The following is a 16,604-nucleotide window of genomic DNA, read 5'->3' as shown; positions in this document are numbered from 1 at the left end:
AACAAGGACGCAGATACAGAAAACGGACTGGAGAACTCGAGGTTTGGGAGGGGGCGGGGGGTGAAGGGGAAGCTGAGACGAAGCGAGAGAGTAGCACATACATATATATACTACCAACTGTAAAATAGATAGTCAGTCGGAAGTTGTTGTATAACAAAGGGAGTCCAACTGGAGGATGGAAGATGCCTTAGAGGACTGGGGCAGGGAGGGTGGGGGGGACTCGAGGCAGGGGAGTCAAGGAAGGGAGGGAATACGGGGATATGTGTATAAAAACAGATGATTGAACTTGGTGTACCCCCCCAAAAAAATAATAAATAAAATAATAATAATAATAATAATAAAGCAACTGCTTCTCTGGGTGACTTTTGGCTTTACATATAAATAAGTCATACCAGACTAGGTTAGAAAAAATAAATCATGTAATACTAGTTTAATTTCATGTTACATAAAAATTTTAATTTTTAATTTAAATATTTAATTTACTTTTAATGCTAAATAATCTCTGGTATACCTTTCCAGCAGCTCTTGGAGGCTTACAATCTTTTGAACATGAAGACGCCACACAGCTTCAAGCAGCAAAGAATTCTGAAGAGAACGACAGAAACTATGAGTCTTTCACGCACACACTTTCCTACAAGACATTCAGCCTGTGTGCTCAACCACGTGCTCTCCCGAAAACTGAGCCTCCCGACGCTCACGTCACCACCTTCATCCCCCTCCCATCCCCACCACCGTTCCCATGTTCAGGCTTAGGCTTGTTCCCTGTCCAGCCTCCAGCTCAACCCGCTTCCAAGCCTTTTCCCAGTGTGGCTAACACAAGATTCCAAAATGTAACTGGCCACGCCAATCTCCCCTCTTCTTTAGAGCCCTTCCATGGTTCCTCCCAGCTTTCAGGACAAAGTTCAGACTCTCGTCTGTCCTCTCAGTGATGCCCTCCAGGCCAGGCTGTAGCACCAACATGCCCTCCTCCTCAGACAAGGAGCCCCAGTCTGACTCTGCCCCCATGCCCACTGTGCCCTCCTCTTCACCCAGGAACTTGGACTCAGGCCTCACACTCCATGCAACTTCCTTCCAGGAAGTCTTTCCTAACCACCCAACCTGACACAGCCGCCCACTCTTCCTTGCCACCCGCAGACAACGGGACCATCACAACCCACGCGCTTTTAGCCAGCATGGCGGGCGGAGGGGGGCCGTACCACCGTCTGACGGTCAACTGAGCTCTACACTGTATGCTGGATAAAAGGGGAGAAAACCATGACTGCGCCATCACCTGGGGTTTTTTCTTTCCTTTGTATATACTTAACTGATCTCATTTAGTAACTATTCAAAAATCTGTAAATCAACTGTATTCCCACATAAAGTTAAAAATTAAAAAAAAAATCTATAGGCCTACTGAATTCAAAACATTTCAAAAAAGAACAGATAAAGGACTTCCTGGCCGTCCAGTAGTTAAGACTCGGCACTTCCACTGCAGGGGGCACGGGTTCGATCCCTGGTTGGGGAACTAAGATCCCAAAAGCCAAGCAGCATGGACAAAAAATAAAAAAAGAAAGAAAAAGAATAATTTTAAATCACATTTTCTAGCTCACTACCCTGGGAAATTGTTCACCATACTACGCCTAAGAAGGCAGAATATGACGTCTCCGTGCACAGTCTGTTCTAATAAATATTACTAACGATGGGGGAAACTGACAAATACGGTAACTGAGGGTCCTTCTTTCCCACCCACAGAGGCACTTGCTGAAAGCTTTCCACCCGTCTCTGTAATTAATGAGATGTTTGCTGGAATTCCTAACAAAACCTGAGGATTCTATTGGCTCCACCAAAACCAACAGAACGTTGCTTGAAAACCCTAGAGTTAGAGTTGCAATCTCAACTTTACCTGCACTTTCCATAACTCTTGACAGAAGGAGAGACGGGAGAACATGTTTTGTGCTGACAAATTCTCAGCGACCTCAAACAAGGAAGACAGTTTCTTCTGAAAAGAGAGATTAAATCTTTTCTAAGAAACCATATTAAATGTCCAATTTTCCCAAACAGCTCAAAAGCAACACGCACAGCTCCCTCACTCGTGCTGCATCTCACCCTCTGCTCCGGCGACAGCAGCACCTGCGGAGGGAGCCCCGCGTCCGCCTCACAGACCCGCACGAGGCCGCAGGCCACCACCTGGCTGGACAGGACGGCCACCGGAACACCCAGCCGCGCGGCTCGATCCCGCAGAGCAGAGCCTTAAAGACAAGACGAGACATGGAGACACCCAAAACCTACACCTGAAGTAGACTGGCTAAATGCCCTCTCTTCAGCTGCAGCACCACAGAAAATTGCCTTTCGAAGGGGAGAAGAGACCTGGGGGGAAACACGAGGTTTAAAAGTAAGACAACTTCAGTCTGACTGAAAAAGCTCACAACAATCAGGGCAGCACCTGAAGCACATGGTGGCACACACATATCTGTGCATTTTGTGTGACACAAACAAGGGAGCTTGGAGATATGTTCTGACGAAGAACTTCAGCAACTCTTTCCAAAGGAGCACAATACACTGAGAACTTTTAACAAATTCCTGTTTTTTATAGTTACAAACCCCACAACCGTGCACTGATGTTTGAGTGGACACAGGGTCTGGCTTTGCAATACCAGCCACACGTGGTGGGCAGCACAGGCCACAGGTGTACCCAGCCCCTGGGCTGCCAGGTGAAAGCTGGGCCCACAGACAGCCACCCGCCTCCTGAGGACCAGCCTCTGGTCTGCACGCGACAAAGGGAGAAATGCTGGGCAGCCTGGAAATAGGGAATGCCTACGAGCAACTTGTTTTCTAGTGTATTTGACTCCAAAACTAATTAAAACACAGGAAACTGTACCACACGCCCATCACCTTCAAGGCTTTGGAACACAGACCACTACAGAAGCGAAAACACAGGCCGCAGTTATAAAGGTTCCAAATGACAGTACATCACCCACCACTGAGGGCAAGAAATAACTTATGGTAGAAATGTAGAAAATGTTCATTTCTAGCCATTTATTTCCAATTTGTGTCCATGGGAAAGTTTATTCCTGTTTCTGTTTACATAGCTTTTATTTGTTACAAATATGAACACATATGGTACTCACCATCTTCAGCAGGGAAAACAACTAAAAAACTCATGCGGGTCTATTTATATTTCTGTGGCCAAGATGAACTTCTTACTGAAGTTCTTATGCTCTGATCCAAAAGTCCACACAAGGAAGTGTGTGGCTGAGCTGGTTCCCTGAACCCTGCCCAGCCTGTGAAATCCACGTACAATTCCAGCAAAAGAAGCAACACCATGACCTTCAAGGATCAGCTGCCACAGCGAGCCTGGGGTATAAGGTTATTGTAGTAGAGATTTAAAACAAATTAGTGGGGACGTCCCGGTGGCGCAGTGATTAAGAATCCACCTGCCAATGCAGGGGACACGGGTTCAAGCCCTGGTCTGGGAAGATTCCATGTACTGAGAAGCAACTAAGCCTGTGAGCCACAACTACTGAGTCCACGTGCCACAACTACTGAAGCCTGTGCGCCTAGAGCCCATGCTCCACAACAAGAGAAGCCGCTGCAATGAGAAGCCCATGCACCACAACGAAGAGTAGCCCCTGCTCACCGCAACTGGAGAAAACCCACACGCAGCAACAAAGACCCAATGTGGCCAAAAAATAAATAAAATAAAATAAAATAAAATAAATAAATGAATGAATGAATGAATGCACTACTCCAGTGAACACATGAATGATAAGGAAGCCAAACAGCCTTCCTGCTGATGTGGAGAAAATTTTAGTGTCTGGACAGAAGATCAAACCAGCCACAATATTCCCTTCAGCCAGGGCTGAATCCAGGGCCAGGCCCTCACTCTCTTCAATTCTATGAAGGCTGAGAGAGGGGAGGAAGCCGCTGAAGGAACGTCTGAAGCCAGCAGCAGTTGGATCATGAGGCTGAAGGAGAGAAGCCATCTCCACAGCACGAAAATGCCAGGTGAAGCGGCAAGTGCTGATGGAGAAGCTGCAGCAAGCCACGTAGGAGATGCAGCTCAGATCACTCATGAAGGTGCTGCACTAAACAACAGGTTTTCAGTGTAAACAAAACAGCTTTCTCCTGGAAGAGGATGCCACCTAGGACTTCACAGCCAGAGAGGAGAAGTCAGTGCCTGGCTTCAATGCCTCAAAGGACAGGCTTGCTCTCTTGTTAGAAGCTAATGCAATATACTACCAACTGTAAAATAGCCAGTGGGAAGCTGCTGTATAACAAAGGGAGTTCAAGTCAATGATGGATGATGCCTTAGAGGACTGGGATGTGGAGGGTGGGGGGGAGTCGAGGGAGGGAGGGGATATGGGGATATGTGTATAAATACAGATGATTGACCTTGGTGTACCTCAAAAACTGGTACAAGAGTGTAAAGCAATTATATTCCAATAAAAAAAAAAAGAAGAAGCTAATGCAGCTGGTGACTAAGTCAAAGCCAGTGATCATTCACCATCTGAAAGTCCTTGGGCACTTAAGACTTATGGTAAATCAACTCTGCTTGTGCTCTAAAAAATGGAACAAACCTGTGTGACACTATATCTGTTGACAACATGGTTTACTGAATATTTTAAGCCCACCCTTGAGACCTACTGCTCAGAAAAAAAGATTCCTTTCAACTGCTCATGGACAATGCAGCTGATCCCCCAAGAGCTCTGATGGAGATGGACGATGAGAGGTTTCTGCTGTTTTCACAGCTGCTGACACAACACCCATTCTGCAGCCCACGGATCAAGCAGTGCATTTCAAATTTCTACTCCCATTATTTAAAAAATATACTTCATGGAAGCAACCTAAATGCCCATCAACAGATGAATGGATAAAGAATATGTGGCACATACATACAATGGAGTATCACTCAGCCATAAAAAGGAATGAAATGGAGCTATGTATAATGAGGTGGATAGACCTAGAGTCTGTCATACAGAGCTAAGTAAGCCAGAAAGAGAAAAATATTGTATGCTAACTCATATATACGGAATCCTAAAAAAAAAAAAAAAAAATGGTACTGATGAACCCAGTGAGAGGGCAAGAATAAGGATGCAGATGCAGAGAATGGACTGGAGGACATGGGATTGAGGGGGGTGGAGGGGCAAAGGGGAAGCTGCAAGGAAGTGAGAGAGTAGCATAGACATACATATGTTACCAACTGTAAAACAGCCAGTGGGAAGTTGCTGTATAACAAAGGGAGATCAATTCCATGATGGGTGATGCCTTAAAGGGCCAGGACAGGGAAAGCGGGAGGGAGTCGCGGGAAGGAGGGGATATGGGGATATGTGGATAAATGCAGCTGATTCACTGTGGTGTACCTCAAAAGCTGGTACAAGAGTATAAAGCAATTATATTCCAATAAAGAGCTTAAAAAAATTAAAAATAAAAAATAAATTAAAAATATACTTCGTAAGGCTACAGCTGCCGTAGACAGTGATTCTTCTGGTGGATCTGCAGAAAGTGAATTGAAGGCCTTCTGAAAAAGATTCACCATTTTAGATGTCATTAAGAACATCTGTGATTCATGGGAAGAATGTATCAAAATCAAAACGTCAACAGTAACAGGAATTTGCAAGGAGCTGATTCCAGCCACTGTGCATGACTTTGAGGGATTCAAAAACTCAGTGAAGGAAGTAACTGCAGATGTGGAGGACACAGCACGAGAACTAGAATTAAAAGTGGAGCCTGAGCACCATTGACAATAACCAAGACGTGGAAGCAACCCAAGTGGCCATCGACAAGTGAATGGGTAAAAAAGATGTGGTACATACACACAATGCAGTATCACTCAGCCATAAAAAAGAATGAAATAATGCCATTTGCAGCAACATGGACAGACCTAGAGATGATCACACTACGTGAAGTGAGACAAAGACAAATATCGTATGAGATCACTTATGTGTGGAATCTAAACAAATGACACAAATGAACTTATTACAAAACAGAAACAGACTCTCACAGAAAACAAACTTGCGGTTACCAAAGGGGAAAGGGAGGCAGGGAGGGATAAACTAGAAGTTTGGGTTTAAAACACACACACTATATATAAAACAAACAACAAGGGCCTACTGTACAGCACAGGGAATATATTCGATATCTTGTAATACCCTATAATGGAAAAGAATCTGAAAAAGAATATATATCTAGAGAGAGAGAGAGAGAGCTATCTACATGTGTATAACTGAGTCACTTTGCTATACACCTGAAACACTGTAAGTCAACTATACTTCAATTAAAAAAATAAATTACAAGGGCTTCCCTGGTAGCAGAGTGGTTAAGAATCCGCCTGCCAATGCAGGGGACACGGGTTCGATCCCTGGTCGGGGAAGATCCCACATGCTGCAGAGCAACTAAGCCTGTGCACCACAACTACTGAGCCTGCGCTCTAGAGCCTGCGAGCCACAACTAATGATAAGCACATGCTCTGCAACTACTGAGCCCGTGTGCCTAGAGCCCATGCTCACAACAAGAGAAGCCACCGCAATGAGAAGCCCCTGCACCGCAATGAAGAGTAGCCCCGGCTCGCCACAACTACAGAAAGCCCGTGCACAAAGACTCAACACAGCCAATAAATAAAAATAAATTTATAAAAATAAATAATTATAGAAATTGAAAAAAAAAAAGAGAAAAAAAAGTGGAGCCTGAAAATGTGACTGAACTGCTGCAATCTCATGATAAAATTTGAAGGATGAGGCGTTGTGTCTTGTGTCTGAGCAAAGAAAGTGGTTTCTCGAGACTGAATGTATTCCTTGTGAGATGCCGGGAGACTGCTGAAATGACAACAAAAAATTTAGACTATTACATAAACTTAGTTGATAAAGCAGCAGCAGGGTTTGAAAAGACTGACTCCAATTTTGAAAGAAGTTCTACAGTGGGTAAAATGCTATCACCCAGCACTGCAGGCTACAGAAAGATAATTTGTGAAAGGAAGATACAGAAGACGTCATTGTTGTCTTATTTTAAGAAGTGGCCGCAGCCACCCCAGCCTTCAGCAACCTCCACTCTGATCAGCCATCAACACTGAGGGAAGACCTCCACCAGCAAAAAGATGATGACTGAAGGCTTAGATGTTGGTTAGCATTTTTAGCAACAAAGTATTTTTTAAACGTTAGTGATAGAGCATCTTTTAATTAAGGTATGTACATTTTTTAGCCACGCTGTTGCACACTTGGTAGACTACAGTACTGTGTAAACATAGCATTCATATGCATCAGGGAACCAGACAATTCTTGGGACTCGCCACCCTGCCATAGCCGCTGTCTGGCAGTGGTCTGCACCCCAATCAGCCTGTGTCTCTGGCTGCCTGCTGCTCTTCCCCACAGCAGAGCCTGCTCTCACAACTTCCAGAAACGAGGCACACGCTTCTGTCTCATTTTTCCAAGGGTCACTTTGGTTCCTACTGCTTCTGAGCCAGATGCTGAGTCACTGTTCTTAAACAAGAGCCTCAAAACAAGCCCCAAGCAAGTCACAAAAACTTGTAGTTGTGACCACACATATAAGCAGAAAGGCATTACCTGCGGGAATTTGCATGTCTGCTTGTTATAGGTAAATCAGTCACTTTACAGTGACTAACTTTACAGTAGAAACTAACACAACATTATAAAGCAATGGTATACCAATAAGAATTAAATTTCAAAAAACAACAAAGCCACTTGACGTAAAGCTCTTCCATAACTCAATACATTAAGAAAATGAAGCTCTAACTTACCTATCAATGAACAGGAAAGGTCACTGTGGGCCCCAGGACTGTCACAATCAAACCAGCGGCTGAGACATAACTGTTTGCCGGGTGGAGCTTCCACCTAGAAACCAAACACCAAACACTCCATTTTAAAACTCAAGCCGCGTCCTGAAAACAACCAAAGCGTACACCGCGCTTGCTTACTGTGCTACTCCCAAATGGTCTGAGGTGAGAAAACATTTTAAAAGGTGAAACTTACTGAAGCCTTTGAGAACTACCAGCTTCTTCCCTGGACTGTTTTCCCTCCAAACAGACAAGTGCTCCTGATCACTCTTCTCACCTGGACGGCACTTAACGGGTGCTTCTCCCAGGTAACCATGCTGCTTCCCAGGTGTCTCTTTATGAAGATGATGCCTTGGCTAGGCCCCAAAACCCCAAACTCAAATGTGCTCCCCAAGGCGAAACCAACTTCCTCTCACCTCAAGCACAAGGTCCCCCAGGTTTAGGTGGCTTCTCAGGAGACGCAGAGCCGACTCCTTCACCTTCTGCTCCCCTTCAGGACCCAACTTCTGCCTCCTGACCCTTCCCTCTAGGGGAGAAAATCAGTTTCAAAAAATTACAGCACTCTTTAAAAACTCGGGCAAGGAGACACCATGACACCCTGTACCCCGGGAGATGACGCATACGGGAACGTGACTTCCGTGGGCTTCCCGCCAAAAACGCCACAAGCTTCATCGAATCCTGGGACACATGAGACACATCCCACTGAGGGACACGTCTCAAAACGCCCAGGTCAGGAAGACCCAGGAACTGTCACCCAAGGAGAAGGGAGTCACTGTCTCACGGGAGGCTGGACAAAAAAAGGACAGTGTGGGGAAAACTGGTGACATCTGAGTGAGGTCTAGTTTAGCGGGCCGGCTGCTGCCAACGCTCGTTTCCTGGGACTGATCCTTTCAAAGAGGTTACGTGAATCCGGGGCTAAGCCGAGCTGAGCAGTTCCCGCCATCCAGTGACCCTTAACCCCCACCTTCCGGAACTGTCCCTCTCGGCCGCACGCTGGGCAGAGTGGACAGAGGGCTTCCAGGAGGGGGCAGCTCAGGGTGGGCGCGGGGACGAGAAGGGCCGGGGGTCGGAGGGAGCGGACGGGCCGCGGTCGGGGTGAGGGGGAGACGGGGACGGGCCGAAGGAGGCTGGGGCGGGAAGGGGTCTCGGGGCCCCGCGCCCACCTACCCAGCAGCTCGGCCCACGACCTTCTGAGGCCCCCGGGCCCCGGGCCCGACACGGCGGCCCGCGCCTGGGAGGCCGACATGTCGCGAACGAGGCCGGGGCGACGGATCCCGGCATCCGGCCCGCGCTGCCTTCCCATTGGCCGCGGCCCGCGCTGCCTTCCCATTGGCCGCGGACAGACGCGAGCGCCCATTGGCTGCCAGCCGTCCCTCTGGGGCGGAGTCCCGGCGGCCATCTTGCGGGCTGCGTGTGGCGGCCATCTTGGTGGTGGCGGGCCGCGGGCTGACCGACGCCTGGGCCGGGTGGGTCTCCCGGAAGTTGGCGGTTGGCCGTGATGATTCGACCCGCATCACGGTCGTTATTCCTGTCGAGGCGACCCAGGCCTGGGCATGAAGAAACAGCCCGGCAACCGCAAATCCAGGGAGACGCTGAAACCGCGCGGCTCTCCGGGACCGTGCGCGGAGCCCGGGCGGCGGTGCGGCTGGGGAGCTGAGCATGGCTCTCCCTTGGCTTCACTTAAGCGCGAACGGGAGTAGTGTATGGCAGCGGGGGTCACACACGCTAAGCGCCTTCCGAGCCCCTCTCCCCTCTGCGGAGGGTGCGGGGAGGAGGGCTGAAAACCCCAGGCTCGTGCCCATGGCTTGGTCTTTCTGGTGAGCAGCCCCCGTCCCGGAGCCGACCAGGAACCCACCCAGAGTCCCCCTGTCAGCGAAAAAGATGCTCCTAGCATTCTTGCCACTTAGGAGTTTTCAGGAGGTCAGTGCCAGCACAGGGCGCAGAGACCGACGTACGCTTCTGTTATCTCACGGTCACGGTGCAGCCCCATCTCTCAGTGTCCAGGTTTTCACACGTGGTTCCTTGGGCACGAACACTTTGGGGGTGCGGGATGCCCTCAAAGAGCGCTCACTGCCACCTCCTGAACTGCTTCCAAGTGGCTGGAGACGCCACGCTTTCGAGGTTGGGGGCAGGCCATGGCCACCCTGCATCACTGCTGCTGCCCGTTCCAGGCTGGGGGCTGCTGTCCTTGGGTAAACAAAGGCCCACGGGTGGTGGGGCCTGCTAGACAGCACATGGCCCTTGGGGGTCGCAAAAAGTGGCCATGAGTCCTCCCCCCGTCTCTGTCCCCTCCTTTTGGGCTGGTGATGACACGGGAGCGACGCAACAGAAACAGGAGTTGCTTGACCCGTGTGGCCGTCATGAGAGGGAGGGAAGTGACGAGGTCGGTTCTGCCCACCAGCGGGCCTGTGCTAGCCCCCAGGCCAGGGGCTTCACCCAGCAGTGGGCAGGCACCAGCCCTGGGATCTCCTGGACCCTCCCCCTGACCACCAGTCAGCCATCTCAGGACCCAGCCCCACCAAACGCTCACTGGCAACATTTACAGACAAAAAATAGTCTTTAGAATACCTGGATTGATAGTCCTTGTCTAGTAAGATATCCCATGCAGGTAGTCTGTACTTGACAATTTGTAACACCGATCAGAGAAGAGTAGGGAGGTGTTTACGTCACAGGACAAGGTGAGTTCAGGCAGTGTTCTCAGTGTCTCCAGACCAGCTGCAGCCTCACCATCACCCAGGTATTGTTAGATATACAAATTCTTGGGCCACACCTCAGAGCAAATGAAACAGAAAATAATGTGGGAGGGGCTCCAGACACCTAGGTCTTAACAAGACTTCCCAGGGATTCTGATGCATTCCCAAGTGTCAGAGCCATGGCTCTAGGAATATAGAATAACTGTGATGACCTGCAAACCTCAGGTGCAATGGTTCACATAAAATTAATTTTTACCCGAATGGTCAGGGTCATCACTAAAAATGTGCTGTTGCTTTGCAAATGAAGAAAAGCCTGGCATATTTCATTCACTGCTATATGCCCATCGATGAGAATACTGTCTAGCATTTAGAAATGCATTGGTAAATACTAGTGGAGTTAAATAATTTTTAAAGCTCTTTTTTTTAAATTAACTAATTTATTTATTGGTTGTGTTGGGTTTTCGTTGCTGCATGCGGGCTTTCTCTAGCTGTGAGCAGGGGCTACTCTTCATTGTGGTGCGTGGGCTTCTCATTGAGGCGGCTTTTCTTATTGCAGGGCACAGGCTCTAGGTGCATGGGCTTCAGTCGTTGCAGCACATGGGCTCAGTAGTTGTGGCACACGGGCTTAGTTGCTCAGTGGCATGTGGAATCTTCCTGGAGCTGGGATCGAACCCGTGACCTCTGCATTGGCAGGCGGATTCTTAACCACTGCGCCACCTAGGAAGCCCCTAAATAATTTTTTAAAAAGAATCTTTTGTTCAACTTCACTCCAATAAGAGAAATGCAAATTAAGCCATTTTTTCACCCATCAAAGATTTAAAAGTTTGATCACACTCTGTGTGGGGGAAGCTTAAGGAAATACACACTCTCAAACACCACTAGTGGGAGTGTATATTGTACAGCCTCTGTGAAGGGCATTTTGATAATATTTATTAAAATGACAGATTTGTATATCCTTTGGCCCAGCAAATCCATTTCTTACAATTTATACTGCACAAATATCAACTGTGCTCTCACACTGTCCAAGGTACTTTGTACAGCAGTGATTAAGCCAACAAAATCCCTGCCTTCACGACATAACTATGTACAACGTAATCCACTCAAGACTGGAAACAACCTACACAACCCCCCAGCAGGGATATGCAGCTGTGCAGAGAATGCAGAAGCTCAATACGTCACCCCCCCCCCCCCCCCCACACACACACACACAATGATGAGTGAATAAGCAGAGCACAGGACAGGGTGTGTGACAGGCAGCCCTCAGTGTAAAATGGGGACTTGTGTTTGAAACAGGCACAACAGTTCTAGAAGGATAAACAAAAGACCAGACATAGTGATCGCCCTGGGAACAGTGTCTGGTAGAAGCTTTTGCAGTTTATACCTGCCTGTACCTCTGAACATCAATCCAAGCCAAATTAGCCAACAACAGTGCACACAGTTATCTCACCAAGTTCACATCCCGGCAAGCCTTTGAGGCTCACCCCACCATCCAAGATCAGATATCAGCTCTGAGGTAAAGCTTTCTTCAGTCTGTGCAGTGGCAGACATGGTAAAACGGAGAGGTTCCTACAGCAGCTAGTGTGTGAGTATACATGTGGAAAGTGTTCAACTCATTTTTAAATTCCCACATTACCTGTTCAAAACATTGTTGACCTAAAACAATGAAACGGCCAATTATCTTACCAGCAAAATGGGTTTACTCAGGAATACCAAAGAATTGCAACTCAGCACAAGTAATCTATGGTGAACCCCAGCCAAGTCCAGAGGAGAAAGGAGAGGAACCTCTTTAATAGAAGAGAGAAATGGGTTGGGGGAGGGGTGTTGTAAACAAAGGGTCCTTTGGAGGAAACTGAGATTTGGAAGTGTAGTGGCTTTTCATTGGCTGCGCTGTTGCCAGGTGGGGAGAAATTCTTCCTTACCCTGATGGGTAGGAAAGTGGTAAACTTCTTCCTGTTGGGTCTGCAGTTGAGATGGGGTCGTAGGGCATAAGCGTTCCCCCTTTTGGCCTCCCGACTCCATTTTAAATGAGGTTTCTGCTAAATTTTACAACATAAATGAAACTTTGCAAATGACTGCCAGAGTCACCATTGGGGAGCAGAGGTCTCAAGTACTTTCTAGGCTCCCGACCAGGGATCCAGGGTGAGCACCTCCCATAAACGCTCCCGGTCCCCACCTTGCAGGACAGCCCTGTCTGCCTGCCCTCCACTTCCCTTTGTCGTATGGGAGTTCCTCTCATCCCCCGGGGCTGAGCTCTGGGTCCCCGCCTCCTAATACCACCTCTTCCTAATACCAGCCTAGGAATCCTGCAGCCACGCCCAGCCCCAGAGCCCTTCCCCCAGAGCTGTACTGGACTCCCTTTTAGAGATCAGGCACAGCCTGGCCCAATCTGGCATCCCAGGGGATTCATGGGCTTTCTCATTATCCCAAAATACACCTAAAGCACAAAACCACAGCCTCTCGAGTTTCAGCTTTTCCTCCCAGACCCCTGAGCCCTGCCTTGCTGCAAGGATCGTGACAAAGAGGGCATTCAGGGGACTCTGAGTCATGGCCACAGGGGCTTGGTTGCTCACAGCGTTCAGTGTGCACAGATCTCTTGGGAGAAGCCGACCTGTTTTTCAAGCTGACGTGGAATCCGGTGCAGGCTGAGAGCCTCTGCCTTCCCCTCACAGGAGGCCAAGTGGTTCTGCCTGTGTCTAGGGGAGCCGAGGGGCCTTCATCTCAAATTGTCTTTGATGTTTAACCCAATTGCTCACATGCCTCACTCACTCTGACCTTTGTCCCCAAACCCTCAGCCCGCTCTCAGTGTGGCAGCTTGGACCCTGGAGCCCTACCACCTACCCTCCTTGGGATCACGTAACTGCATTCCACAGGGCACCTGGGCTTCCAGACCTAACATATCTTTCTGGCTTCCAGGGGTCAAAAATTAAGATCCTTTAGTTTCTGTGTCTGCAAAGATGCTCAGAGGTATAATTCCTGCAGATTTTAATCTCTGGCCACCAGCAGCCATGAGTCACCCACCCCTCTGATTGCGCTGCCCTGGATTGGACGTGATCTGAAATTCCCTCCAAGCATCAAGCACAGAGCATGGGAAAAACAAGCACAGCCAGCGGGGTTATGCAGCCACCTGCAGCCATTCCCCGCCTACAGAGCCTGTGTTTCCTTGTGTCTGTTTCCGGGAGAGACAGGTGGATTCTTGGGGGACTTGGTTAGGTTTTTCACTGGTCTTTCCCAGGCATGAGACATCAAGGCACAGCACTCAGCAAGTATGTGTGAATGAACAGCCTACACTACAAGATGAATATCTGGGGAGTGGCAGGCACTGGTGGAGCAGTCGCTGCTCTCAATGTTTTGATTCTGTTTCCGAGCACAGCCTTCCTTCCCCGGGGTTCCTCGTGTCCTGGAAATGCAGCATAAAGGACATGCGCTCAGGAGTGGGCTCCTGGTGATCCCATCACGTAGAAATGATCTGGATCCAATGCTCTCCACGTTGGGCTCATGACTGACCATCAGCTTCTATCACATTTCTCTGTCGAAACCCCGAATAGCTGGAAATACACTGTTGCATTTCTAAAACCCAAGGGGCAAGTTCCAGTGGTGGAAGAACTAAACTTCCTCCGACTCTGATGTCCTGTGTTGAACACCTGGCAGACAAAGAGCGCCATGTTTTAACCCGAGAGCCACTTTCTACTGAGATAAACCGCATTCCCACGGGACTGCCAGTGAACCCTCCCATCCCCATTTTAACCAGGCGTTGTCTGTGCTCCCTCAGTGTGTGGAGCCCAGACAGCGGTCAGTTTACCCACACGAGTGCCTCACAGCAGAGCCCTCAGCCGGATTGAAAATACTGACTAAGCTTTTTTTAAAAGTGTGCGCTGTGCCTGGTACTCCACCGCAAGAAGGAAGTGATTACCTTGACTCTGACTTGTGGCCAATGGTGGAACTTGTCCCTGTACGGGCAACCACACCTGAGCCGCTGCATCTGCACATTCGAGTCCTGGGCCCCGTTGTGATCAAAGGTTTGGCCCCTTTGGTTGGGTGGATTCACTTTGTTTCTCTTTGCCGACCTAGAAGCCACTCTCGGACTCCCAGTCTAAGAGTTTGAAATTCCGCTTGCTGCCACCACCATCTGCAGGCTGCCCCTTCTCACCTTCTGTCCATTTCTAGATCTCATCTGGGACTTTTTTGGGAGATGTGTGAATAAATGACCTAGTAGGAGAAAGCAATATGGTTTCTAGGAACATCTGGAGAGCTCACTGATGCTTCTGCTTCCTTATTTGCTGTGGCTAGAGGGACAAACCTTCAGATACCAAGAGATATGGAAGTAGAACCCACCTAACTTAAATTTTTTTTTTTTTTTTAGTAAAAGCCCAGTGTTCTAAACCTTGCTGGCTGAAGTGTACAGGGATCCCTGAAAAAACAGTCACTACCAGATCAGAAAGGGTACACACCTTACACAGGTGGCCTGAGGGCCCTGGGTCAGGCAGGCACAAGGCACCACTACGCCAGCTACAAACTGGTGCTTGCCATCTGCAGCTTCCCTGACAGGAGTTCAGGGTGGAGAGCAGGAAGGAGGCACTCTGTGCTCTGAGAAAAACTGGCAGAATAGGCCTTCAGACAGATATTTTCAGGACATTTTGTGAGCCCAACTCTTGCATCTCCTCGTATCTAAAAAAGCACTGAAATCATTCCTGGTGACATTTGGTCCTTGTGACGAGCAGCAGGCCTCTGCCAGTGTGCGCGTGACTGCACGTCCCCCCTTCCTAAATATCATATACAACAGTGACCCGCCACCTGCGTCTCTGCAGCAGCTTCTCAGCGCTGTCAGAAATGCTCTCCCGCGCTATAGTCCCCACGTTGCCCCAAATAAAACTGAATTCACAACTCTCACATTGTGCATTTTTTTCAGTCGCCTCTGAGGTCCTTATCAAGGCCTGTGCTCATCAAATGAGATCCTAAAACCATGTGGCCGGTTAGGGAAATCTGAGGCCCTTTGAAGAACAGGGAAGGTACTTCTTGCTACAACCCAACCAAGCTTCCAGTTACATAATTACCACCTTCTGCTCTGGGGCCAGGGTGCCCCCTCCTGAGATGCTCCCACCACCAGGAAATGGAGGGTTGGCTCGGCCAGTGCTAGGAGCAATGACCCCAACTTCCAGTGAGTTGGTGGTGTTCGGAGTGGAAGTCTTTATCCCCACGGAATCTGAAAGTAGAAAGCACCCCCTGGCGTGGGCCCATCAGGAACCGCCACACCGGGGAGGGCACCGGGTGCTGTGAGTCAGGGCCTTTCCTGATGACCCTGTGGGACCGCCCCACTGGGGTTTCTTGCTGTTGCTCTTTCAAGACAGACCTGGAGATCCTCCCTTGCCCCTACTGACAACCACGGGTGGGGGTTTAGGGTGGGTAAAGATTAGGCAGGGAGAGCAGCCTGAGTCCCAGGTGCCTGCAATTCACTCAGGAGAACGTGCACGCCAGGCTCCAACTTTCCTTCTATAAAGCGGCAGCGCTGGGGCGATTTTTGGCCGTAGAAGCGTCCAGAACCAGGAAAGCGTGGACGTGCCCAGCGACTGAACACCAAAACTTTTGGTACAATTAGTTTTTTACGAGACTCCTTTCTGTTGGAAGATTAAAACTCCAGATGGGATCATCTGACATTAGGGCCCCCGGGGACAGCCTACCCCCAACCTCCTTCAAATGAGATGAAATTGCTGCTTTGCTGTCGTTTCTGTTCACAATTCCAGGGAGCTTTCAAGTCCCAGGTTCCACCCCAGACCTGAAAGAATCGGCGGCGTAGAGAAATTTCCAGGAATCTGCACGACCCGTGCCTTCTTGCCTCTTACTTCGCAGCGCATCCTGGCCGGGTTATCCCGACCCGGGACGACCACGGCTGAAGAGGTCTCGGGGGAGCCTGTGAGCCGGTGCCCACCCCCCTCCACGGACCAAGGCAGCAGGCCCGGGACGGAGCGAGGCTCCACCGCCGGCGACCTGCGCCGCTGCTCCCGTTCCACGGCGACGGCGGGGCCCTTCACGCGGCCGCGCGCCCCCGCTGGCAAGGGGCGCTTATTAAGTGCTTCCCACGCGGGTCTCCCTGCCGCTCACCACCCTGCGTGGGGACTCCTGCGGTCGCCCCGCCAGCCGGCTCTGCGGCA

The 16,604-nt window shown here is 49.5% G+C and overlaps 1 protein-coding gene across 21 annotated transcripts in view; it reads right to left on the bottom strand.

Annotated features, from left to right (window-relative positions):
- The window catches only part of FANCA (FA complementation group A), a 49,712-nt gene extending 40,641 nt beyond the window's left edge, over nucleotides 1-9,071 (bottom strand). For 19 of the 21 annotated variants that reach the window (XR_009049795.1, XR_009049796.1, XR_009049801.1 and 16 more), the window contains exons 1-6: nucleotides 8,933-9,061; nucleotides 8,182-8,291; nucleotides 7,730-7,823; nucleotides 2,086-2,228; nucleotides 1,883-1,978; nucleotides 512-585 (exon numbers count right to left, since the gene is read on the bottom strand). Coding sequence is in view for 12 of the 21 variants with exons in the window: in XM_057713479.1 (XP_057569462.1) it covers nucleotides 512-585; nucleotides 1,883-1,978; nucleotides 2,086-2,228; nucleotides 7,730-7,823; nucleotides 8,182-8,291; nucleotides 8,933-9,011 (596 nt within the window). In the remaining 9 variants the exon portion in view is untranslated. Of the gene's footprint in view, nucleotides 1-511; nucleotides 586-1,882; nucleotides 1,979-2,085; nucleotides 2,229-7,729; nucleotides 7,824-8,181; nucleotides 8,292-8,932 lie in introns of all 21 variants that reach the window. The other 2 variants (XM_057713480.1, XM_057713477.1) reach the window with 2 other exon arrangements.
- Nucleotides 9,072-16,604: the final 7,533 nt, after the last annotated feature.

Source organism: Hippopotamus amphibius, chromosome 16, assembly GCF_030028045.1.
Source record: "Hippopotamus amphibius kiboko isolate mHipAmp2 chromosome 16, mHipAmp2.hap2, whole genome shotgun sequence".
Lineage (NCBI taxonomy): Eukaryota > Metazoa > Chordata > Mammalia > Artiodactyla > Hippopotamidae > Hippopotamus > Hippopotamus amphibius.
The sequence above is the reverse complement of the archived record's forward strand: the minus strand, read 5'-3'. Positions and strand labels throughout refer to the sequence as shown.